This window comes from Eptesicus fuscus, chromosome 7 (assembly GCF_027574615.1).
Source record: "Eptesicus fuscus isolate TK198812 chromosome 7, DD_ASM_mEF_20220401, whole genome shotgun sequence".
Lineage (NCBI taxonomy): Eukaryota > Metazoa > Chordata > Mammalia > Chiroptera > Vespertilionidae > Eptesicus > Eptesicus fuscus.
The window spans coordinates 104,565,576-104,591,770 of NC_072479.1; the positions used below are offsets into that span (position 1 = coordinate 104,565,576).

The window sequence follows — 26,195 nt, forward strand, 5'->3', positions numbered from 1 at the left end:
CCCTGGGCTCAAACTTTTCCTAGACACAAGGGAGAAGCATTCTCTTTTCCGTCTCTTGGCCCTAGTGCATGAGGGTGTGATGGTAGGGGCGGTGGCAGCCATCCTGAGGCCATGAGGAATGAGCCAAGTCAACACACTGGATCCTTGAAGATATAAAAATGCGGATGAGCCCTGGCTGGCTGGTTTGGCTCAATGGCTAGAGCGTTGGCCTATGGACTGAGGGGTCCCGGGTTCCATTCCAGCCAAGGGCACGTACCTGGGTTGCAGGCTCAATCCCCAGTGGGAGGGCATGCAGGAGGCAGCCGATCAATGGTTCTCTCTCATCATTGATGTTTCTATCTCTCTCTCTCCCTATCCCTTCCTCTCTAAAATCAATTAAAAAATATATTTTAAAAAATAAAATAAAAATGTGGATGAGCGCTGAATTAACTAACCCTGGAGGCCCCCTCCCCCCGCTTTATGTGTGGGAGACACTGTTCACAGTCCCCTAGTGTCCCTGCTTCCTGTCACCCACTTAGTGATGGAGCATACCGGGTTCTACCTGGGTATTTGGCCCCCTAGATGCACACTACACTTCCCAGCATGCTTGGCAGCTGGCTGTGGCCGCGTGACTCAGTCCAGGCCAATGGGATGTGAGCAGAAGTGAGGCTCGCAACTTTAGGATTATCTCCTTAAAAACATTTGCCTGGCACCCCTCCCCCCCCAAACCTCCCATGAGCTGGAAAATAGCAACAGCTGGTGCCCTGGGGATGGCGGAGCGGCCCCATGGGTCTGGAGCACTCACCTTGGGGCTGTGGTGGGAGAGAAAGTCGCCTCCCTGGTTTACGGGGCTCTATTTTGCAGTCTTCCGTTACAGCGGCTTCCCCCGTGCCTTGGCCGAGAATAATGTCCTCAAGATTTCAGCCACCTGAATCGTTTCTCCTCGCTGGAGGCCTCGGATCTTCTTTCTGTCCTTGGAAGTTGCTGGGGCCTGGGGCTGGGTCCCAATGTTGCTTGGTGGTGGACGAAGGCGGTGAAGGTGGACCAAGGCGGTGAGGAATGTCTTCTGACTGGGGATGCCCCGCCCCCGCCCCCAGGTGCAGTCTCACCCACCACCTGGGTTCCTCCCCGCTGCTGACCCTGCCCGGCGAGTGGGTGCTGCCCCGACCCCACCCCACCCCATCCCACCCCATCCCACCCCATCCCCGGTAGCCCAGCTCAAACCTGAGTCCTCGACCAGCTGTCAGGTCCCCAAGCTGTGTCCAGTCCTGCCCCCCAACCTCACAGCAGGATTCCCAGCATGCCTTGCACGGGCTGGCTCTCGCTGGGAGCAGCAGAGACTTAGGAACAAGTGAACTGTGAACCCTGACTTCCAGGAACGCAGCCCCAGTTCCTCGCTCAGCCTGGCTTCCCGTGGGCACTCAGAAGGAGGACATTCTGTTTAATATTTAACAAGAAGCTGAATGTTGATATAGCGACGAGGGATGCAGCCCCGTCCCCAGAGCTGCTGGGAAGGCCGCTTCCCGCCCGCCTGTGCTCGGCCAGCTGGGAAAGGTTCACTAAATGACTGACGAAGCTTGCCCGCCTCGCCCGGCCAGCCACTCCCCTCCAGCCCCCCAACAAAGGGATGGGTCCTCATCTTCCCCAACCCCCAGACCAAAATGTCAGCCAGCACTCGGCCAGCAGCCAGCCTGGGGCTCCTGGATCTGATTACTGTCCCCAGGGCAGGCTGCCCCTCCCTTCTCCTTCCGAGAACTGAGAAAGAGCTCCGCCTCCTACTCCAGGGAGGGGGTTGGGGGGGCGCCTGAGGCTGCGGGGCACTGGGTTTGGGATGGGAGGGAACCAAGCACAGGGCCTCCCTGGAATCAGAGCCAAGCAGGGGGGCCGCAGGCGGGCTCTGGGCTGTTCTGTGGGTGCCCTCTCCAGCTCCCCCCACTGGCCTTCCTGCCCGGAGCTAGTCCTCGGGATGGCCACGCCCTGGGCGCTAATCCCAGTACTGCCACCTACCTGCTGAGCCTCAGTTTCCCCTCGCAGAGGGGAGGGGTGTTGTAATAACGGGCTCCACGCCAGGTGCTGGCTCATTCGATCATCGCCAACGTGCTCGGAGGCAGGCACCATCCCAGAGTCGCAGCGCTCTGGCCGGGCCCTCGGCCAGGAGGCAGGGAGAGGGGCTCTGGCTCCCCGACCCTGCCCTGGGCACTAGGAGAGCTGCTCCCAAGCCCAGAGGAGGTACTGGGGAGGGGGAGGCAAGGGCGCCCCCGGCTGGTTGGCGAGGGCAGCAGGTCACCTTCCTGCCTTTCTCCCGGTCCCTCGCCCCGCCCACACGCGCCCTGGGCCCTGCTCCGGGCTGCTGCTGCTATTTCTGGCCCGCTGGTCCCAGGGTGCAGGCTGCTGCCTTAACGGGCTGGCTCAGCAGGTACAGCCCCTCCCGCCCCGTCCCCCACTGTCCCGGCGGGTGGATGGGGGCCCTTCCCAGACCCTGGGAGAGGAAAAATCAACCCCAAACCTCCGGAAGGCCATGCCCACTTTCTCAGAGACGAGACGCCAGGAACATCCGAGTTCTCCCTGCGTGGCCGCCTGGCAGGGCGGGAGGAGGCTGGGCCCAGGCTGCCTCCGGGACCGCGTCTCCAGAACAGGTCCCCCGTGAAGGCCCGGAAACACGCGGGGGCTGGCATCCTGCAGAGCGGGCCTGGCCCGGCCCAGCCCTCCGGGTTAGTGTCGGGGTAGCTGAGGGCCCAAAGCTCTCTTCCTGACGTCCCCAGGGAAGTGGGGTCCAGAGTTGCTCTTCATGGACGATAGGAACTTCTGGAGGCCCTGGCAAAGCGACATGGGTGTCCCCCACGGGGAGCCCGAGTCCTACCCCAGGAGTGACCCCGAGAGGGACTCGACACGGCTCTGCCCTTCAAGATGTTTAGATGGCCCGGCCGGTGTGGCTCCGTGGTTGAGCATCAGCCCATGAACCAGGAGGTCACGGCTTCCCAGTTAGGGCATAGGTTGTGGGCATGATTCCCAGTAGGGGGCGTGCAGGAGGCAATGGATTGATGATTCTCATCATTGATGTTTCTATTTCTCTCTCCCTCTCCCTGAAATCAATAAAAACATTAAAAAAAATGTTTAGAGGAATGGGCCAAGAACCCAACGGTCATGGAGGGTGCCTGGGGGCCTTGGGGCTGGAGGAGGGGCAATCAGGGAAGGCCTCCCAAAGGGGACATCAGTCTTTTATTTTAATAATTTTTTAATAGTGTTGTTGTTTTTCAATATATTTTTTATTGATTTCAGAGAGGAAGGGAGAGGGAGAGAGAGAAACATCAATGATGAGAGAGAATCATTGATCGGCTGCCTCCCGCATGCCCCCCACTGAGGAGCAAGCCCGCAACCCGGGCATGTGCCCTGACTGGGAATCGAACCTGGGACCCTTCAGTCCACAGGCTGACGCTCTATCCACTGAGCCAAACCAGCGAGGGCGGGACATGGATCAGTCTTAGGGAAGGAACAAGAGTTTTGGGTGAAGATGAAGATGTTGAGAAGGGCACTGCCGGCAGCAGCGAAGGCATAGAGAGCATCAACGTGGACATGAGGTGGGGACGGGGGTCAAGACCATCCAGTTAAAAAAGAAGAAGAAGAATATACAGTTTAGTGTGGATGGAGGGCAAAGGTCAAAGCTGGAGAGGGAGGCGGGGCCAGATCAGGAGAGCCTGGAATGCTGGACCCAGGGGGTAGACACTCACGGCATGACGACCAAATGACGAATTAAACGAGGCTTGGCCCTAAGAGGTCATCTCACTCGTTACATGTGTGTGTGTGTGTGTGTGTGTGTGTGTGTGTGTGTGTGTGATTAAAGTAAAACCTGCTTATTCTAATGAAAATTAAGATAGGTGGAGAAATAACTGACATGTAATCCACTGTTTGCATCAAAAACATCACCTGCTCTTGAATACCCCTAGAGCCAGGGAGCTCACCACCTTACCAGGCTGCCCAAGAGTCTGCAGGCAGAACCCAGAGGCCTCTGAACACGTCCCCCTTCCACTGGCAAAGAGCAGCACGCAGAGACCCAGAGTTCCTGGCAGCACCCCCAGTCCCGAGGGAGGCCTGTGCTGGGCCGCCCAGCGCCTGGGCAGCTTCCTCAATGCCCAGCAGCTGCGGCCGCGCCCTTCCGCCCCGAGAGCAGATTTCCCTCTGGCACAGGCCTCCGATCCAGGCAGGCTGCATGACCTCAGGGAAGTCTCCTCCCGCCCGGCGCTTCCCCATCTGCAGAACGGAGCCGAAGGACAGTGAGTGTGTTTTAGCGACCACAGAGCACTGGCTGGTGGCGAGTCACGTTGGTTATTTTTATTATTTGCCTGTGTTTGTGACCAGCAGGGTGGGAGCGTTTCCTTTAAGATGCTTTTCCCGAGCCCAAAATACCCCACACCCCATGCCCTGGAGTGGGCAGCGGTCACCCCTGCAACATCTGTGGAAAGAATAAAGGATGGGCGGCCGGCAGGGCCTCCCCCAGATGCTCCCCAGGCCCCCTCTGCCGGCCTCAGCCTCCCTGAAAACAAACACACAAAACCAGGAAGGAGCAGAGCGCCCGGGCCTCGGGCTCGGGAGGCTGGGTTTGCACACTGCTCTCCGACGGCCTCCTCTCCCTTCCCCTCAGGCCCGCCTTCCTCTCCCATTCCCTGGGCTCCTCTGAGGCTGCTCCCCTCAGGGCACCTGGGCCCGAACGGCCTGTCCTCCCTGGATCCTGGAGGAGGATGCTGTGATGTCCAGCAGGCCTGGGGTGCCCCCCCCGCCCGCCGACCCCGCTCACTCCAGCTGATTCTGGCTGGGGGCCCTTCCCCACCACTTGTCGCTTCTACCCTGAGACAGCACTCCGGTTGAGGGGGGTCCCACCAGCCTCACGCTGGCTTGGAGGGAGCACACCCCAGGGCTTGCAGCAAGTCCTGCAATAACACCTAGTTCCCTGCCCTTCACCCCTCATCTCACCCCCTCCCCCAGGAAGGGAGGCTGGGGGCCCTGCTCCAGCCGGATGCGGGGCGTGGGGAGGCGGCCTGGCAGGCCCCTCACAAGTACATCTTCATGGCCTCGTGCGTCGTGGGGCAGTAGCGGGCGTGCAGCTGGGCCAGCAGCGCCCGGGACGTGGCCTCGAGGCGCGTGCCCTGGCTCTTCTTGTTCCACACGTGGACGGCGTAGGTGGCGTTGAGCAGCCGGGGCAGCTCCTCGGGGCTGATCTCCTCGAAGTACTTCTTCCAGTCCTGCCAGGGGATGGGGTAGAAGGCCTCGCAGGGCAGGGCGCGCACGCCGCGGCAGGCGTGGCTCTCGCCCAGGCTGCGGATGGAGCACCACTTCTTGAAGACCCGCGTGAGGAGCTGCGGGCCCTGGTGGCCCCAGACCCAGCCGTTGTAGTGGGCCACGAAGTCCCGCATGCACAGCGCCACGAACTCGTGGTGGCGCTCGAAGGCCAGGAAGGCGCCGTTGAGCACGTAGCGGTCCTGGGCGCCCAGCGCGTTGGTCAGGTTCCGCAGGTTCTTGAGGACGATGAAGTCCGTGTCCAGGTAGATGCCGCCGAACTTCCACATGAGCGCCAGCCGGGCGGCGTCGGACAGCACGGGCAGCGGGTAGGGCTGCCAGCGCCCCTGCGTGGCGGCGTGCCAGGCGGCCAGCGGCGTGGCCCGGAACAGCTCGTGCAGGTCCAGCGGCTGCACCCGCACGTTGGGGAAGCAGCGCAGCAGCGAGAGGCCCAGGTGCCGCGGCAGCGAGGCGTTGCGGCCGCGCAGCCCCTTCATCAGCACCGCCACCTGCGACTCGGGGTGCGCCCGGGCGGCCGACTCCACCGAGCACATGAACAGGAAGTTGGGGTTGGTCCGGTCCGAGGTCTCCAGGAAGAAGATGCTGCCCGGCGGTGGGGTGCCGGAGGGCTGCGCGGGGGGCTCCGGGCGGGGGCAGGGGACGTCGGCAGGCAGGTTAGAGGGCGGCGCCGGGCCCCCGGGCTCCCCCACGATGTGCCAGTAGATCATGACGGAGACCAGGCACATGAAGTTGAAGCTGATGAGGAACAGGGTGCAGCCCCGCTGGCTCGGGGCGCCCCGGAGCAGCCCCAGCAGGCCGCCCGGGGGCCGGGACATGGTCTCCCCGGTGCCGCCAGGCGCCTCCAGCAGGAACGGGCTGGTCTGCAAGAGAGGACACCACATTCGGACGGGCTGCTGGCATCCCTGACCCGTTACACGCCAAGGCCAAACTGGCTTGCGGGGCCCACAGGCCTGCCAGCCGCTCATCGCTCCTCTCCTTCCTCACCTGGGCGCGGTGGCCGCGGACCGAGGGCGGGTCCCTTTCAGCCTCTGTGACACACCGGGGAGCTCCCCGAGCACTGGGCCAGGGCCATACAACCCGTGGCCAGCAGGGGCCAGGGCCATACAACCCGTGGCCAGCAGGGGCCAGGGCCATACAACCCGTGGCCAGCAGGGGCCAGGGCCATACAACCCGTGGCCAGCAGGGGCCAGGGCCATACAACCCGTGGCCAGCAGGGGCCAGGGCCATACAACCCGTGGCCAGCAGGGCCAGGGCAGGGGCTGGCAGGCGCAGGAGTTGTCAGAAGCCGTGCCTTTGCCACAGGCCTCTCTGCCCGGCCCTGCCTGGCCCCTCGGCAGCCAGTGATGGGAGGCCCGGTGCCCGGACCCCTCAGCTCCGCAAAGCAGGCCCGGAGCTGGTCCAAGAGGGCAGGCTGCCGAGTAGCCTCGGGGACGTGCGGCAAGAGCCTGGGCCGGGGGTGGGGGGCCTGGCGCTGGCGTGCAAGCTCGCTCACGGGCAGGACGGGTGAACTGCAGGCACCTGGGGATGCTCGCCAGGTCCTGAGGCCCCGGGCTCAGACACGCGGGGTCTCCTGGGCCCCTGGCTTCCACTGCTGCCCTGGGGCCCTCACTCCCTGGGCAGTGCCCACGGGGCCAGCAGCCGGGAACATGCCTGGGGCCCTGCCGGTGGCTGGGAGGAACAAGACTGGCTTGGGACTCATCCCCAAGGGCGGGACTGTGAATGCCTGGGGTGCAGGTGACCCCAAGTCTGTCTGAAGCAGCGGAGAGACCTGGGGCAGGTCACTCAGCCGTCAGAGCCTCAACCTTCCCACCTGCAAGACAGGAACACTAGCACCCACCAGCGGGGGGTGTGTAGGTATCCATTCATTCGCCCACCTATTCAGTAAACACTGCCCGTCTGCCATGCGCATGCCAGGCGACCTTCTCAGCATCGAGCGTGTATTCACTCATTAAGTCCTAACGCTACCCTATCGGGTGGCAAGCATCACCCCACTTTGCAGGTGAGGAATCGGAGGCACAGAGCAGTCTGACAACTCACGCAGAATCCCACGGCCAGCAAGTGGCAGGACTGGGTCTGAACCCTGGCCACCTGGCTCCAGGGCCTGTGCTCTCACCACTGCGCCATCCTGCCTGGGAGCGAGTCAGCGCAGCTAATACACATTGTGCCTGGCGCTGGGGTCGGGGGGTGGGGGGTGCAGGGGGTCCGAGCTCATGGGCCTGGACTCTGCTCCCTGTTAGCAGAACCGGCCATTTCCTCGGGGCCTGCTGAGTGCCCAGAGACAAAGCCACCCCCCCTGGCTCTCAGCAACCCCAGGGGGCAGTTGCATCATTTCTACTTTAGAGGCTTGGAAACTTGGGCTGAAAGGGGTGGAGGGACCAGACACAGTCTGGGGACCCCAGGGGGCCGGAGACAGCCCCTCCCAGGACAGTTGGGTCTCAGGGCCAGAGAGCGGTGCCAGGAGCCTAGGATGTGAGCAATGGGCCGCCCGCCCCCAGGGCCCAGGGCGGGAACCGCGATGACATCGAGAGCTGGCACTGACCAGCCTGGGCGGCCCATGGCGGTGAGGCGGGGATCCGGACAGCCGGGCAGCCTCCTGCAGACACGCCCTGGCTCAGCGGTCAGCCTCCTCTGCCAAGACGGACACGGCCCTTCCGCCCGCGCTCTGTGCCCGCAAATCCATCTGCAAAAGACGAGACAGTGAGGTGGGCGCGGGCGCTCCGGGGCGTGGGCTCCTACGTTCATTGATTCTCGCACTCGCTCGGCCCCAGGGGAAGGGAGCAGTTAGGTGCAGCCCCACCCTGGAGGGGCGCTCAGCCTGGGGAGACCTCTGGCAAAGAGCCGAGGATAATAAACGAGATGAGGCGGAAATGCAGCCAAAGGCCCGCAGAGTCCGGAGAAGGTGGCTTCCCGGGAAGGTGGCACTGGAGAAGGGAGCTGGCCGGATGGACCCCCCTAAGTGCCACTGGGCCCGCACACCTTCTCTCCCCGAGCCCGGCCCCGTGCCCTGTGCCCCGTGCCCCGTCACACAGGAAAATGACCGTCTCGTCCATTCGCTCACTCGCTGACTCACTCACTCGGCCGCCAGAGGGACACTGAAAGGACGTGGCGGCCAGTCGTTCCCCTGCTCAGGCCCTGAGATGTGGGCGGTCCACCGGGTCCCGTGTGTCCCCCAATCCCTGACTGCACCCCCCACTTCTCTCCCCGTCATCTGCTCTGCCCCAGCCACACCAGGCCTCCTTGCTCTTTCCCAAACCCACCCCCCATGCTGCCGCCTCAGGACGTTTGCAGCTGCTGTTCCTTCTGCTTGGAACACTGTTCCCATAGCTGTTCCCTCCCCGCCCTCTCACCCTCGCTCAGAAGTCACCTTCCCTAAAATGCCAACTCCCCCAGCACTTCAGAGCCCCCTGCTGAGGTCTGTTCTCCCCGGGACTAGGCTAACACTCTGTGCATTTTTGTACTTGCTTGTGTTAGGTATTTATTTGGAACAAACCCCATGGGGTCAATGAATACTGTGCGTGGGTGAGGAGTGGACGGAGCAATCAACGAGTGAGTAGATCAACGGGTGATCAATGAGCGGATTAATGAGTGAGCGAGTCGGTCAGTGAGTTAGCAAGTCAGTGAGTGACCAAATGAACCAGTGAGCATGTGAGTGAGGAGACTGGGGGTCAGAGGTGGGGTGAGCTGCCTGGGACCCCCCCCCCCCCCCCGGCTCCTGAATGGCAGAGCGCTGCTGTAAACCAAGAGCCTTGTGCTCCCCCCCCCCCCCCGGTTTCCCCTGCAGGCAGAGAGGCCATTCTGGTCCCACGTCTTCTTAACCCCATGTGAACCCTACTGAGGAGTGGACGGACGGACAGAGGGATGGAGCGAGGCCCTGGCTGCTTGGTGGCCCGGGGGCCCCGGGGGGAGGGGGCTCTGCCACGGTGTGGGGCAAGTATGGGCCTTGAGGGGAGGCGGGCTGAGCCACTGGAGCCAGGCCTGCCATAGCCGCGGGTGCCAGAGGCAGGCAGCACCGTATTTGGTGCCGGAGCCCAGGACCCAGGAATAGAAACCGTGCCTGGGCCAAGTTGGCCACAGCCCAATGCCCGTGAGACCTCAGGCCCCAAGCACGCTCCTGGCCCCCTGGATGGGCCTGGCAGCTGCGGCCGAAGTCCTGGCCCTCGTCAAATGAGCCTGGCACACCGCCGCCACCGCCCCCTCCCGCCCCCCCCTCCCGCCCCCCCGCCTCCCCCTCCCGCCCCGCACCGGGAGGTGTTCCAGTTAGCAGTTCCCTGCGGGGCATCCCTGTGGCTCCCGTCGTCACCCCCACCCCATCTTTCTCAGGCAGGACGTGCGAGTGAGAAGGGGTGGCTGGTGGAGACAGAGGGCACGGGCCTGGCCAGACCCCCCGGCCTCCCACCTCGGGGGCATCGGCATCAGGGTCCATTGGAAAGGCTCCCTGCCGGGCACCTGGCACCTCTCAGGGCCCACACCCAGCTCTGGCCCCGCAGTGGGGCAGCCCCCTCTGACCTTCTCGGGGCTCCCGTGTCCCGCCCAGGGCGGGCTGACCGGGCCCCCGCACCCCGCTCGCTGCCAGGCTGGTGCTGAACGCCAGGGAGCCCGATGTTCGCATGGGGACAGAGGCCCAGAGCAGGGAGGGACTCAGCCAGGGTCCCACAGCAGCGGAGGTGGCGCCTGCACAGGAGCCTGGGCAGCTCAGGGAGCCCCTCCCGTCCCTCCTCGGCTGTCCCGCACCCTCGGGGGCTTCTGAGAGGCGGCAGGAGGCAGACATCCCAGAAGTCTCAACCAGAAAACCGGGCCAGCGCAGGGACCAGCCTGGTGGCCTCGGGGTTAGCTTCCGGGCTGAGTCTGGGGCTTAGCTCAGGCGCCGGGTTTCTCATCGCAGGACCGACCCTGAGGTCAAGGTGTGGGCGGGCCCTGATCCCACTTCCTGTGTCTGGGGCTCTCGGCCCCTGAGCGCATAGCCTCGTCCCCCTGCCTCGGCCTCTGTCTCCACGCGGCCTCTCCGAGTCCCTGTCTCCCCTCTGTCTCTGTCGCTGGTGCATGGCCTACCTGGGCGACCGGCTCAGTCCTGATCTTTTTTTCTTTTTTTAATATATTTCATTGATTTTTTACAGAGAGGAAGGGAGAGGGATAGAGAGTTAGAAACATCGATGAGAGAGAAACACTGACCAGCCGCCCCCTGCACACCCCCCAACCAGCGATGCGCACGCAACCAAGGTACGTGCCCCCGACCGGAATCGAACCTGGGACCCATCAGTTCACAGGCCGACGCTCTATCCACTGAGCCACACCGGTCAGGGCTCAGTCCTGATCTTTAACGCACCAGCTGCAAAGTCTTTCCCCAAACAGGTCGCATCCACAGGTGCCGGGGTCAGGACAGGACAGGAGGCCACTGGCCGCCCCCCTGCGCCCCTCTGTGTCCTCCGGCGCCTCCGGGCCGCCTCGTGAAGGAGGCTGTGGCCCGGCCGGCGTGGCTCAGTGGTTGAGCATTGACCTATGAGCCACGAGGTCAGGGTTCCATTCCCGGTCAGGACACATGTTTCTCTCTCCCTCTCCCTTCCCTTCCTCTCTGAAATCCATAAAGATATATTCTTTAAAAAGAAAAAGAAGGAAGCTTCGTTCTCAATCACAGCCGAGGACGGAGGAGCGCGTTCCCAGATCCCGCCAGGGGCCGCCAAGGAGTCACGAGCGGAGCCTGGGTCTGAGGTGTGTGGCCTCACCCGCTGTGCGTGGACGTCTGGGGGTGTGTGTGTGTCCCGGCTTTAAGGGTCCCCTCTGCAGAGCGCCCCCTCTGCGCCCATCACTCTCGGTCACATTGCCAGAGCTCCCGCCAGGGCCCAGTCACAGGCCTGTCCCCCGTGGGCTGTGACGTGGAGAGCCACCTGCAAGGCTTTGGGGGCGGGGGCGGGGGCGGGGGGGGACCCAGGACCTGCCGGAGAAGAGCTGGTCCCACGGGAGCCCTGGCGCCCCGGCCCTCAGATGTCGGTTTCCCACCCTGACCCACTGGACGGGGGCTGTTCCCAGGATGGGGGCCTGAACTGGGTGGGCCTCCCTCCAGCCAAGGACAGGCCCCCCCGGGGAACAAGTGCCCCCCAAGGAAGACAAACGCCCCACCCCCTGCCGGCAGGAGTGGACACCGGGGAGCACACCGGGGTTCCTTGTGTCCCGGCGCGGCTGGGGCTGGGGTCGCAGGCGCAGAGGAGACAGTGGCGTCCTCTGCGTTCAGTAACATATATTTTTATTGACTTCAGAGAGGAAGGGAGAGGGAGAGGGAGGGAGAGAGAAACCTCAATGCGAGAGAGACACATCGATTGGTTGCTTCCCACATGCACCCCAACCAGGGCCAGGGACTGAGCCCACAACCAAGGTATGTGCCCTTGACGGGAATCAAACCTGGGGCCCTTCAGTCCTGGGGCTCTACCCACTGAGCAACACCGGCCAGGGCAGCCTGCCTCCTGAACCAGGTGGGGTTCTGCGAGGCCAAAGGGGAGTGGGTCCAGAGGGCCATCTTTTATTTATTTCTTTTTCCTTTTTTTTTTTTTTTAAAGGGCCACCTTTTAAATTCATTCCCATAAAAACAGAGGAAGGAGCCTTCATCAGGGAAACCTCTCTCCCAGTTCCCACCAGGACTTCCTGTTGACAGCTGATCCAGGGAAATCCAACCAATTCAAACACAGAAAAAAAACACTGTTAAAGGAATAAACAGCCCTGACCAGTTTGGCTCAGTGGATAGAGCGTCGGCCTGCGGACTCAAGGGTCCCAGGTTCGATTCTGGTCAAGGGCATGTACCTTGGTTGCGGGCACATTCCCAGTAGGGAGTGTGCAGGTGGCAGCTGATCAATGTTTCTCTCTCATCGATGTTTCTAGCTCTCTATCCCTCTCACTTCCTCTCTGTAAAAAAATCAATAAAATATATATATTTTTAAAAAGGAATAGCCGAAACCGGTTTGGCTCAATGGATAGAGCGTTGGTCTGCGGACTGAAAGGTCCCAGGTTCGATTCCGGTCAAGGGCATGTACCTTGGTTGCGGGCACATCCCCAGTGGGGGGTGTGCAGGAGGCAGCTGATCGATGTTTCTCTCTCATCGATGTTTCTAGATCTCTATCCCTCTCCCTTCCTCTCTGTAAAAAATCAATAGAATATATTTTAAAAAATAATAATAAATAAAAAAGAAAGAAAGAAAAAAGAAAAAAAGAAAGAAAGAAACACAGCATCCACGCAAAGATACCATATTGGCACACAACAAATAAAAATTCTAATCCATAATTACAACATGAATTAAAAAACCCCACAAACCTGAAGGAAGACCAAAGGGCAGGAATACAAGCGGAGAAGAAACGGAGAGGTAACGTGAGACATGAGGACGAGGGCGAGAGCGGACAGACCTCAGGGAAGAACCGAAAGAAAAGGACAAATGCATTTCAGGAGTGAAGACCGAGCTGCAAGAAACATAAGGGAGAGTGCACTCCATACGAAGCAGAACAAAACCCAGCAGAGATTAAAACAGGAAAACTGAACAAAGATCGAGAGGCAATAGTCAAGGAGATCAAAGAATTCAAGAAGAAAAACAGACAGATGGGAGATGCAATGATGGTATAACTGGAGTTTCTAAAGAAGAAAACTCTTTAAAAATATTTTTATTGATTTCAGAGAGGAAGGGAGAGGAGAGGGAGAGAGAGATAGAAACATCAATGATGAGAGAGAATCATTGATCGGCTGCCTCCTGCAGGCCCCACACTGGGGATCAAGCCCGCAACTCGGGCATGCGCCCTGACCAGGAATCGAACCGTGACCTCCTGGTTCATACGTCGATGCTCAACCACTGAGCCATGCCAGCCCAGCATAAAGAAGAAAACTCAACCAACTGAACAGAAGAAATATTTAAAACTGTAATTCAGGAAAACTTTCATGAATTAAAAAGGGACACTATGGCCCAGCGGGTGTGGCTCCATGGCTGAGCGTCGACCTGTGAACCAGGAGGTCACGGTTTGATTCCCAGTCAGGGCACATGCTGGATTGTGGGCTCGGTCCCCCGTGGGGGGCATGCAGGAGGCAGTCGGTCAATGATTCTCTCTCATCATTGATGCTTCTATCTCTCTCTTCCTCTCCCTTCCTCTCTCTCTAAAAGTCAATAAAAACATAGTTAAAAAGCAGTATTGCTCACAGAAGAGAAGCAATAATAGATAGAGTAGAAAGAAAAAACTAGGAATCTATACTAATAAAAGGGTAATATGCTAATTAGACTGGGAGACCTTCCGGACGTCCTTCCAGACAAAGCCATGGTGGCGGGGCTGAGGCAGAGGCGGTTAGCGGCTATCAGGCCGGTGGAGGGGGGCAGTTGGGGGCAAGCAGGCCGGCAGAGGGGGGCAATTTGGGGCGATCAGGCCAGCAGGGGGGGCAGTTAGGGGCGAGCAGGCCAGCACGGGGGGCAGTTGGGGGCGAGCAGGCCAACGGGGGGGGGGGCAGTTGAGGGTGAGCAGGCTGGTGGGGGGGGGCAGTTGGGGGCGATCAGGCCAGCAGGCAGGCAGGTGAGCAGTTAGGAGCCAGCGGTCCCGGATTGCAAGAGGAATGTCTGACTGCCCTGTGGGATTGGGCCTAAACCGGCAGTCAGACATCCCCCAAGTGGTCCCAGATTGGAGAGGGTGCAAGCCGGGCTGAGGGACACCCCCGCCCCGTGCACAAATTTCGTGCACCAGGCCACTAGTATTATATACACATAAATATAATGGTAACCACTAGAACCAAAATACAAGCTTTCCTGAATATCAGAAGGGCTATAGTATTTTTAAAAGTGAAGAAAACAGACCACACTTGAAAGAATAAAGAATACAGAATACAGCCTTTCCACGTGCACAAAGACATACATATGCACACACACGCACACACGCACATGGTGCCAGGAAGAAGACCGAAGACACCTGCCACATCAGTAAGTAGACAGGTGTAACTCACTGATCTTGAGGAAAGTTTTTTTGTGTTTTTTTAAATATATTTTATTGCTTTTTTACAGAGAGGAAGGGAGAGGGATAGAGAGTTAGAAACATTGATGAGAGAGAAACATCGATCAGCTGCCTCCTGCACACCCCCTACTGGGGATGTGCCTGCAACTAAGGTGCATGCCCTTGACTGGAATCGAACCTGGGACTCTTCGGTCCGCAGGCTGACGCTCTATCCACTGAGCCAAACCAGTCAGGGCAATAAGAGATTTTAATCCACCTCTCAGCCCAAGGAACATAGAGTACATCAAACACAAATACGAGTTCAAAAGACCTCAATAAAATAATCAGTAAAGTACAACATATCAAACTCTCTATGCTAATGATAGATAATGTACGTACGTTCTTTTTAAGAGCTGACAGAACATTCATGAAAACTGAAAACCTCAAGAACATCCATCAGTACAAAAAATACAGATTATTTTATGATCACAAGGCAGAATGACTAGAAATTACTTTAAAAGTCCAGAAATTGGGGGGAAAAACAACAACACACACCTCTCTTGGACAATTCTCAAATCCAAAGGGAAATACAAACAGAATGTGTGGGATTTCCATAAAATAATGACAATCAAAACAGCATGAATCTTATTAATCTAAGGGAGGCAGCTGCAGCAGTCAGAGGAATGTTTACAGTTTCCAATACGTGTAACAATTACAACAGAACAGATAAAAATATTAGAAAAATAATCATAGAGCGAACAGAAAGAATGAGGGAAGAATTAGTAAAGATTAAAGCAGAAATAAATTTGAAAAACAGATAAGCCTACTAAGAAATATGGCAAAAAGCTGGCGTTTGGGGGAAAGTTCAATAAAATACATGAACCACCATTAAACCTAATGAAGAACACAAGGGGTGGGAGGGAAGCGAACTAAGAAATGCCACCGGGGCACGGAGCCAAAGAAGGGAGGAAAAACACTTTAATCATGACAGTACTTTGCAAATAAAATTTAAACCCTGAAAAAAATAATTTCTAGACAAATATCATAAATCAAGACTGTTCCTGGAAGAGACAGATAATCTAGACAGGCCAACTTTCACATGAGAAAGAGAATGATAAAAGAGCATTAAAACCAAAAGCGCCAGCCCTGACTGGTGTGGCTAAGTCGGTTGGGCATCACTCCATGCACCAAGAGGCCGCTGGTTCTATTCCTGGTCAGGGCACATGCCCGGTCTCTCCCTCCCTCTCTCTCTCTCTGTCTCTCTCTCTCTCTCTCTCTCTCTCTCTCCCTCTCTAAAATCATTTTATTAAAATATAATAAAATATATTTTAAAAAAATAAAATCAATAAAAACATTTTAAAAAAGCACCAGAGCAAGATATTTTTAGAGAAAATTTCTAGCAGACTCTTAAATGACAGAAACCCAACGTTTTTTAGTGCTCATCAGCAAAATACGAGAGAAAACTTCAAAAAACTTTTGAAGTGTAACAGATATGAAAACCCGAAAAAGAGTTCGTAAGGTACCCCACTGCCCAATATCACTTATGAATATTACTGTAATAACCCTAAATAAAACACAGCGAATAAAATTCAGTAGCATGTTAAAATATCACAACTGCCCTGGCTGGTTTGACTCAGTGGATAGAGTGTCAGCCTGCGGACAGAAGGGTCCCGGGTTTGATTCTGGTCAAGGGCACATGCAGGGGTTGGGGGCTCGATCCCCAGTAGGGGGCGTGCAGGAGGCAGCCCATCAATGATTCTCTCTCATCATTGATGTTCCTATCTCTCCCTCTCCCTTCCTCTCTGAAATCAATAAAAATCCATTTAAAAAAAAAGAATGCTGAAATGTGATAACACACACACACACACACACACACACACACACACACACACTTAAATACAAACAAGCAGGTAGGGCCGCGGTGGCTCAGGGGATAGAGCGTCGGCCTGCGGACTGAAGGGCCCCGGGTTCAATTCCCATCAAGGGCACATGCCTGGGTTGTGGGCTGGACCCCCAGTAGGGGGCGTGCAAGAGGCGGCCAATGAGTGATTCTCTCTCATCATTGATGTTTCTATCTCTCCCTCTCCCTTCCTCTCTGAAATCTATATATATATATAAAAAAAAACAACCAAGCAGGTAGAAGCAGAAGTTGTCATGAAAGAGAAGACCCGACTCATGACAACCATCACTCCGGGACTCAGGGTTCAACTTCACCAAAGATGTTCCAATGCACAGAACAGACGTGGACGCGTGGAGAGACCACCATGGTCTCAGGACAGATGACTCGGCTCCGTCAAGAGGCCGCTTTCTCTGAGCCGCGGTGTAAAGTGGGTGTAAAGTGGGTGTGATGCTGGAGTGCGACACGCTGATCGCGGGTTCGTACAGAAAAGGAAACAGGCAGGAGCCCAGGAAGAGCCGGAGCAGGAGGCACCGGCGAGGAAGGGCCGGCCTCTGAGATTGCGCAACGTGCTGCACCGCTTCAGTAATTAATTAAAACAACATCGGCACACGGCCCGCCAACAGGCGGCCAAACCAACGCCATCGCACGCGTCCTGCGGTGCCCGCACGGCCGGCAAGGCGGCCCCCACCGTGAAGCAGGCGGAGCCTTTCACAGACCTCGGCAACTGGAGAAGCTTCGGGAGCGAGCGTGTCGAACCCGCGGCCCCAGTTTGCAGCCCGGCCGATAGAGGTAAATACGCAACGTTTTAATAAAATCTCCTAACTTAATGTTCACAGTGTCCTGCCATACATGATTGTTAATAACGACTACAGCACTCACGAATGACTGAGGGCTACAACCGTGTTGCGTTCGTTTCTCTTACGCGCCTTACACGCAGACGCACCGTTTCGCTCCACTAATACCAGCAGCAAATATTTTAGCAGCCACATCATTAGTCTTTTTTTTTTTATTAATATATTTTTATTGACTTCAGAGAGGGAGAGGGAGAGATAGAAATATCAATGATGAGAAAGAATCATTGATTGGCTGCCTCCTGCATGCCCCCCACTGGGGATCAAGCCCACAACCCGGCATGTGCCCTTGACTGGAATAGAACCCGGGACCCTTCAGTCCCCAGGCCGAGGCTCTATCCACTGAGCCAAACCGGTCAGGGCACATCCTTAGTCTTGGACTGACTTGTTTGGTGTGCGCAACAGGAAATATTTTGCTTTCCGAGAACAAGAAAAATAGGTTTATTTGCGTTACGCTTATTAATTTGTGCAGTTATTCAGTGTCTGATAAGTTAATGTCCAAGAAAAAATATTAATTTTTATTAGAATGTTCTAATGTTTTATGTTAACGATGACTCACTTATTTCAGCCCTTTTGTATTCAGCGTGTCTCTATCAAAATAAACCTACGTTTCTATGAAAACGGAAGCTTTTGTTTTTTTGCGGCCCACATACACGTAAACCTTGTTTATTTAGCCCTTGTTAGCCTTTGAGTTTGACTTGCTTGTTCTAGAAGGAGTAAGAACAAGCTGAGTTCCTCGGAGGGAAGGCGGGGGAGGGTGGGTGGGAGGCAATCAACCGAAGACCTGTGTGCATATAAACATAACGCATGGACACGGGCAATGGGGTGGTGCAGGCCTGGGGCGGGGTGGGCTAGAGGGGGGTCAACGGGGAAGAAAGGGGGACATCCGTAATACTCTCAGCAATGAAGATTTTAAAAAATAAAATTAGAAGCTCCATTCATATTCCCCCCACAAAAAAGCACAAGCCACGTTCATACCTCAGAACACGCCCCAGGATAAAATCCCAATTAAAACGCATAAAACTTCAGAACAAAACATGGGTAAATTCCTTCATAACCTTAGAGTTGGCAATGATTTCTGAATGATGTATGAAACCCAGAAGCCATGAAGAAAACATGAATAAACTTGACTCCTTGAAAAAACAAACTTGTCCTCGTCCTCCCCCCAAAAATGCCGGCACGAAAAGCTCCGTATGCCAAACGTGACCCTGAGACCCGCAAGCAAGGCTGAGGACCTTTCTGTGAGCAGAACCGCAAGCGGACACGCAGAGAGCATCTCTCCCGTGGGGCTGGCACAGGGCCTGAACCTGGGCACATTCTCCCCAGGGGGGCGGGGTGGCCTCACACGCGGCTGGTGGGCAGCTCTGGCACCGCTCCGGCGGGAACCCCATCTAGCAAGGTTACAGGCAGCTGCCCTTCGTCACGCCACCCTGCGCGGTGACCTTAGCCTACAGAGGAGTGGTATTTGTACAGGCCGCAGATCTGTTTGCAACTGCAAGCGATTAGCAACTACCCTCAAGGTCCTTCCTGAGGGGACTGACTACACACGCAGTGACACGCTGATAGCACGGGACAGTGTCAGCTGGAGGGCCCGAGGCTGCTTTTACTCACTGTCCAGTCCCATGTGGCCAGCACAGACCTCAGCGCGTGCACGCGTGCACACACACACACGCACACACACACTCACACGCACACGTTTTGTCAATCCTCACCTGAGTTTATTTTCCTATTGATTTTTAGAGAAAATGGAAGGGGAGGGGGAGAGAGAGAGAGAGAGAGAGAAACATCAATGTGAGAGAGACACATCGATTGGTTGCCTCCTGCACATGCCCCGACCAGGGCCGGGGATTGAGCCTGCAACTGAGATACGTGTTGACCGGAATCGAACCCGGGACCCTTCAGTTCGTGGGCCGACGCTCTATCCACTGAGCCAAACCTACAGCTCACCTACGTCTTTTCTAAATGAGTAAGAAAATGACCAAAGCCAGGATCGACTGTGGTCCCTGACCCAGGGGAGTCCTTTGGCAACCTGGACCCCGTGAGCGATGTGGGTCACAGCGGTGTCACTCGTCAGTCCTGCCTCGCTGTCCGAGGCCACAAACAAAGTAAAGGAATATCTCAGGTGAGACGTGCTACGGAGAAAAAGGCAGCAGGGAAACTGGGCTGGGAGGACTGGGGGGGGGGGGGGCAGCGGGGGGGCTTTATACGGTTAGGGATCGTCTCTCTGAAAAGCTGACATTTGTGCAAACCTTGGGGGTGCCTGAGGGAAAGAGTCCAGGGAGGGAACGGTGAGTGCAAAGGCCCTGGGGCCATGTGCCCGGAAGGTGCTGATGAACAGCAGGGTGAGCAAGGCAGGGAAGGGGGATTCAGGAGAGGAGGGCAGAGAGAGAGCGGGGAGGCTGGGCCTTGGGGCGCTGGGAACACTGGAAGGACTTGCCTCTCGGGTTGGGAGGAAGTGCCGCGGGGACACCCTGAGGAGGAAAGGCTACAGTGTGACTTAGATCTTAGAGATCTTTCCTGCCTGACTGCATGTGAGACTCCACCGCAGAGGACCTGTGGCAACAAGAAAGCAGTCATGAGGCCCCTGTGAGAGTGAGGCGCAGGGTGGGGGGCGGGGGGCCTCTGGTCACACACAGCCCCCCACCTCTCCCTCTCCGCCAGCCCACAGCCCCAGCACACTCTCCCCGGCTCAGGTCTCTCCCTGTCTCTGTCTCGGGACTCACCACCCCACCGCCCCTCTGGCTTCCTGCCTCTCCCCCCCACACACACTGCCGCCCCCGCCCAGGACCGTCCAACCACAGTCCAGAGGAAGAGTTTGCCATCTGCCAAGAACGAAGCACGCGGCAGGCAACCTGGCCAACCACACCACTGCCACCGCAGTCCCAGTTTACAGAGGAGAAGACCGAGGTGCACAGAGGAAAGTCAGTGAGAGGCAGGGTGTGTCTGCTCCCAAGTCTCAGACCCTCCTTCTCCACGAGTCTCTCCTGACCTAGGTGAGCAGAGCAGCCACCTCCAGGAAGCCACCTGGATTGCAGCACAGCTCCCACCAAGGCTGTGGACGGGGGCCCCAGTGCTGCACACACTGGCACACGGTAAGGTAGGAGCGTGTGGCTCCTTCAAAATGCGTGTGTGATCCCTAGCCGGTTTGGCTCAGTGGATAGAGCAGCGGCCTGCGGACTGGAGGGTCCCAGGTTTGATTCTGGTTAAGGGCACATGCCCGATCCCCAGTAGGGGGGCGTGCAGGAGGCAGCCCATTGATGATTCTCTCTCATCAGTGATGTTCCTATCTCTCTCTCCCTTCCCTTCCTCTCTGAGATCAATAAAAATATATTTAAAAAAAAAAATGTGTGGGTGAGTGAGTAGCACGCTCCCACACCCTGGGCCTCACCCACCTAGACCAGTGGTCGGCAAACCGCAGCTCGCAGTTCTAACGCCACTTCTTCAAAATAAGAGTCGCCCAGGCCGAAAACCGACTTCTGCGCACGGGCCACGAAGTTTCAATCGCACTGTATGTGCGCGCCCGCACGTGGTATTTGGTGGAAGAGCCACACTCAAGGGGCCAAAGAGCCGCATGTGGCTCGCGAGCCGCGGTTTGCCGACCACTGGCCGAGACCATGGCAGACCCTCGAAGCCGCGGGGGTGGGTCCCCAGGGGAATGACCAGGTGAGTCTGGCCTTGGAGTGAACGGGCAGCAGCGGACAGCGGCCCCGAGCCCGCCCCGCCTAAGGCTGTAAATGACGCCGAATGGGGGGGGCCTGGCACGCGGCGGGCACCCCATGCCCGAGCGACGGGGGAGGAAGGAAACCCGTCCTGATGCTCTCGATGCCTCTGACAGTGATGGTAAAACCGTGAAAGGAAAACCATCGCTCCTCCGGCTCAGAGCCACCAGCTTCCAGGAATTCTCCGCGTCTGCAGCGTGCGGGGTCCCCGTCCCAGCGTCCCTCCCTCTGCCCAGCGGCCTCCGAACCAGAAAGGTAAGAAGAGTTGCCGCTTGCCAAGAATCCACCAAAATGCCACGGCGGTTTCCTCCTGGCTCAGAGGAATCGAACCTGGGACCCTTCAGTCCGAAGGCTGATGCTCTGGCCACCGAGCCAAACCGGTTAGGGATGGTTAATGTTTCATTTAAAAAGAGGCTGGAGCCCTGACCGGTGTGGCTCAGTGGATAGAGCGTCGGCCTGCGGACTGAAGGGTCCCGGGTTCGATTCCGGTCAGGGGCAGGTACCTTGGTTGCGGGCACATCCCCAGTGGGGGGTGTGCAGGAGGCAGCTGATCGATGTTTCTAACTCTCTGTCCCTCTCCCTTCCTCTCTGTAAAAAAATCAATAAAATATATTTAAAAAAAAAAAAAGAGGCTGGTGCCCTAGCCGGTGTGGCTTGGACAGAGCGTCGGCCTAGGGACTGAAGGGTACTAGGTTTGAGTCCGGTCAAGGGCACGTACCTCAGATGCAGGCTCCTCCCCGGCCCGGGCCCTGGTCGGGGCTCGCAGAAGGCCGCCAGTCCGTGTGTCTCACGGGCAGTGCCAGCCTTCACGTCACCTACTCCCGTCGCGATGGCGGGAAATGTGCCGCCCCCGCTTTGCGTTTGTGGCTGACACGGTGGGGAGCGCCTCAGCCACGTCTACGTCTGTGCTGAGCACACCCCCGCCACCCGCTTCCTGGAAGGAGCTCTGACGCAAAGGAAGTGCGCTTTAAGGTTTAGATGCCGATCGCGACCCAGGGAGGTTTTAAAACACCCACGTTCTCTCCAGCGTCGGGGGCCCATCCTCTCACCCAGGCGGGAGGCAGGTGGCCAAGTTCACACACGGAAAGCTCCCCTGGGGCGTGGAGCTGCGTGACCCAACAACAGCGTGTTCCTAAGGGCTTCCCGGCACCGCCAAGGTCAGCGTGGTTTTCACGCAACAACGTGCTCAACTGTCCCGACGGTCCCGAGGAACCCGAGGCGCCGCTGGGATTCGAACCCCCTTTGCCAGGGAAGAGGGGTCTGCCTGGTTCACCGGGGACCTCTCTGGGGCAGGGGCCCCAGTGTCGCTGTGACAAAGAAGGGCGCCCGCCGAGTCTCCGCTTTCTCATCTCTAAAAGGGGAGTAACAGCACGGGGCGGCCGAGGGGCCCAACGAGACCAGGTGACTCCCTCCACTCCAGGGGTTGCCTGGAGACCGTGGGAGGCAGCAAATGAAGCCGAGGGACACCTGGAGGTGGGGGACCTCTCCCCGCTGTGTCTACCGCCAGGCCAAGGGCTCCTGCTCTTTGGAATCCAGCCGGTTCTCAGGATGGAGACCGCTTCCTGTCTCACCCGGTGCCTGTCCACCGGCTCCGTGTTCGCCAGCTCAGGCTGCACCGGCGCGGCATGCAGCAGGCCGTGTGGCTTCTGGGCTACCGGTGGGCGAGAGCGGGCACCGGGAGGGTGTGCGGGCGCCCGCCTGGGAAGGAAGGGGGCTCTCCTAGTCCTGGGGTCCCACGGGGGTCTGTCCAGAAAGAAGACAAGGGCCGAAGGAGAGGCAGGGACAGGCTCACCCAGCTGCAGACGGGACGGCGGGTGCGCGTCCCGATGGCCACCAGGCACGGAGGCCCAAGGAAGGGTTCTCAAGGGCACCAGCCCTGCCACTCCTCAGCTGACTGGCCCTGAACAAGGCGCTCCCCCTCCCTCCCTCCGGGGATCTGTCAAAGGGGCGAGAACACCTGCTGCTTCCCAGGGGAGCAGGGCGGGCTCGAGGGGACTGGGCCAGCAAACAGCACAGGGAGCTGGGACTCAGCTCCAGAACCCTCTCTCTCTGGAGCTTTCCGCCTCCTCTCCAGGAAGATCAAAGCCATTTCATAAGGTTTCTCCCAGGCCCCCATTCATAAGGTTCCTCCCAGCCCCCCATTCATCAGGTGTCCTCCCAGCCCCGCCTCCTGTCCTCACCAGCTCAGGTCCCTCCAGACCAGGGCCAGACCCCTCCCACCTCCCTGCATCCCCCCGGGACCTCGGTCTATGTACCTGCCCTCCTTCTCAGCGGACCCCTTTAGGCTCTTTCCCATCAGCTCACCGATGTCTCCTTTGTCACAAAGCACACACACAGATCACGTACAAGAGGCTCCTTAAACACAAAGGCAGCCACACAATGAAAGCTAAACCACAACCTGGGGAAGCTGCTGGCCAGGGAGCCGAGAGACAAGGGCCTCGCTGATGAGCCCCAGCAAGTGAACAGTGACACCCCGAGACCAGGGCCCTGCATACCCTTTGCAGAACTTCGTTCTAGGAAGTCACGAGCCGCACACTCCCGGCCCCGACTCGGCCCCTCCTGAGAGCCAGCTGCTCTGGTGCAGCCCTCCTGGAGGCTCCCAGGCCGCGGACGCCGAGACAGCCAGCGGCACAGGCACTTACGCACACTCAGTGCAAGCACCAGCTACACAAACGCCACCTGTCCGCGGCCCATTAACTGGATACGGTGTAACATGTTGAAAAGTATCAAAAACCATGTTGAGAGCGGTGAGGAGTCTGAAACATTTATAGAGCCAAGATATTCAAATATGTCAAAAAGTGTCTGGCCAAAGGGGCACATTGTAACCATCATTATCTCTGAGGGATGCAATATGGAGTGTGTCTTCCTGCTTCTTGGGCTTAATTCCTTCGAGCACGTATGATGGCTGGGCTGGGCACGCAGCACCGCGTTAGGAGGAAGTGCATTCCGGAGACACGGGGCAGAGCTCCGTGGACAGTTCCCAGGCGCAGCCCACCCCGCCCCCCGCCCGCCGGAGACAGAACCCGAGGGGCAGCAGCTGGGGCGGGGGGGGGGGGGGGGAAGAAGAGCTGTTTCCACATTTCAAGCTTCCTTTTTTAAAAATATATTTTTATTGATTTCAGAGAGGAAGGGAGAGGAGAGAGAGAGAGAGAGAGAGCGAGAGAGAGAGAGAGAAACATCAATGTTGCGATGGAATCACTAATCGGCTTCCTCCTCCATACCCCCTACTGGGGATCCAACCCGCAACCCGGGCATGTGCCCTAGACCAGAATCGAACCCGGGACCTTCTAGTCTGCAGGCCGACACTCTATCCACTGAGCCAAACCGGCGAGGGCCATGTTTCCCTTTCTCATCCGCCCCTTCTCTCAGTCTGGCAGCAAATGTCCCAGGCAGCCACCTCCTCTCACAGACCTTGGTGGTGGTGGTGGGGGGGGGACTTACATCCTCTGAGGCCTGGGTGCCTGGAGCAGAGCTGCCGGGCAGGGCTGACGTGGTGATGTGGGTCCCAACCTCCTGATGTTTCAAGTCACGTGAGAGACTGCAGACCCTGCCACACAAGGGGCGGGTCCCTCACACACACCTCCGGCACAGCCCCGCTAACCCCGGCAGCTAGAAGGCTGCGACGGGTACGAGGAAACAAAACACGTTCTTAAGAAGTTTCATTGGGGCCCTAGCTGGTGTGGCTCAGTGGATAGAGCGTCAGACTGTGGACTGAAGGGTCCCGGGTTTGATTCTGGTCAGGGCACATGCCTGAGTTGGGGGCTCGGTCCCCAGCAGGGGGCGTGCAGGAGGCAACCGATCAGTGGTTCTCTCTCATCATTGATTCTGTCTCTCTCTCCCTCTCCCTTCTTCTGTGAAATCAATAAAAATATATTTTAAAAAAAAGAAGTTTCATTTGGGAGTTTGTCCTCTGATCCTGAGAGGTCCCGGCAAACAAACAGCGCCCAGGCACCGGAGGAAAAGAACAACCGCGAGGTTCCATCTGGACTCGCCCTTTCTTTCCCTTTGTATTTGGGCCTGCTCCGGGCTCCCTCTTGGGGGATCTCAGCAGTGGGAACCCCGAGTGCAGGCGTGAGCATGGAGGGGTGCGGTCCTGGCCAGCTGGGCCCTGCTTTGTCAGCTGGGCAGGGTGGTCCCCCTCCTTGGGGAGGAGGTGAGTAAAGGGCAGCGGGGGGGGGGGGGGCAGCCGGGGGAGAGACAGGGCCGCCCAGGTGCTGCAGGGCGGCTGTGAGGGAGGGTCAGAGGCGATGGCTCAGTGTCTGGGGGGGCAGAGTCCCCCGAGAGCGGTGGGCGCCAGGGAGGTGGCTTTTAACCCTCTCGGAGCCAGAGGCTCAGCTGAGTCTGGCAAGGCGGTGGGAGCTGCCACCCCCGGGGATTAGATGGGGAAACTGAGGCCAGGGCACTCCCCAGCAGTGAAGAGGGGTGGACTCCCCGCGCACACCCCAGCTCCCAGGCCCCTCTGGAGGCAGGGAGGGAGAGACGCCGCCGGAAGGAAGGGTCCTCGCGGGTCCGGGTCGGGGAGGCAGCGCGGAGGCCTGACTCCCCGACGTCCCAGCTCCTCCCGGGCCGGTCCCCCACCTGGAGGCCGTTCCTTCCCGCAGCATCTCCCGCCCCAGCAGCCGCTGGCCGGCCGCTCCCGCCACACTTAGGGGGGTCGGGGGCGGGCACCGCGGGCCAGGCCTCCCGCGACCTCCGGCGCCCCGGACACCCGGCGCGGCGCACCCAGGTCGGCACGTTGGGCGGGCGGGGCCCGCGCTGGGACCCCGGCTCCCCGCCCCCCGGCCCCTCTCCCACCGCGGTGCCCGGCGTGGGGCTGCCCGAGGGCTCGGGGCGGGGCGCGCTCCGCAGAAGGGCTGGGGCTCCCGGTCCGGCCGCGCGCCGCGCTGAACTTCGGGGCGCAGCGGGGTGGAGGCGGCAGCGGCCGAGGGGGCCCCCGCGCCCAGCCGGTGCGCACTCCCGCGTCCCCCGGAGCAGGTGGCCGGCAGCGGCCGAGCCCTCCCCGTCCCTCCTCACCTGGGCCGGGCGCACCCAGGCCGGCGTCCGGACCCCCGGCCGCGCACCCCCCGCGCGGCCCCCGTACCTCCGGCTCCCGCGGCGGCCGGCGGCGGACTAGACTGCCCGGAGCCCCGCCGGCCGAGCGCCGCCCCGCCGGCCCGGGGCGTGGTTAGCGCAGCCCCGCCCGCCGCCCCCGCTGGGTCCCCGCGCCCCGGCGCGCGCCGGGCTGGACCGGCACCGGCCCGCGGGCCAGAGGCCGGGAGCGCTCCCGTGGCTCCGGCCGCCTGCTCTGGGGGTGCATAACCCACTCTCCCCGTTTAACAGGTGAGAACACGGAGGCTCCGAGCGGCTAAGTAGCCTGGACATCGTGCCGCTGGGAAGGGCCGTGTCAATGTGGGAGGCCTGGCCGCCTGGCGCCTCCGCCCGGGGACGTCCATGAACCCCCCCAGACCCCGCCTGCGCCCCCCGCCGCCTGCGCCCCCCGCCGCCTGCGCCCCCCGCCGCCTGCGCCCCCCGCCGC

At 59.0% G+C, this 26,195-nt stretch overlaps 1 protein-coding gene across 1 annotated transcript; it reads right to left on the minus strand.

Annotated features, from left to right (window-relative positions):
• Positions 1–4,959: 4,959 nt before the first annotated feature.
• Positions 4,960–25,784, minus strand: A4GALT (alpha 1,4-galactosyltransferase (P blood group)). Its single transcript, XM_054719601.1, has 3 exons — positions 25,694–25,784; positions 7,811–7,951; positions 4,960–6,131 (listed from the first exon to the last, which is right to left on the minus strand). Exon 3 carries the CDS (start codon positions 6,084–6,086, stop codon positions 5,025–5,027), a length of 1,062 nt encoding a protein of 353 aa, XP_054575576.1. The 5' UTR covers positions 6,087–6,131; positions 7,811–7,951; positions 25,694–25,784; the 3' UTR covers positions 4,960–5,024.
• Between the last annotated feature and the right edge of the window lie 411 nt (positions 25,785–26,195).

What these genes read in the sequence shown, in the direction of transcription:
- A4GALT (XM_054719601.1), bottom strand. Translation starts at nt 6,086, where the DNA reads ATGTCCCGGCCCCCGGGCGGCCTGCTGGGGCTGCTCCGGGGCGCCCCG.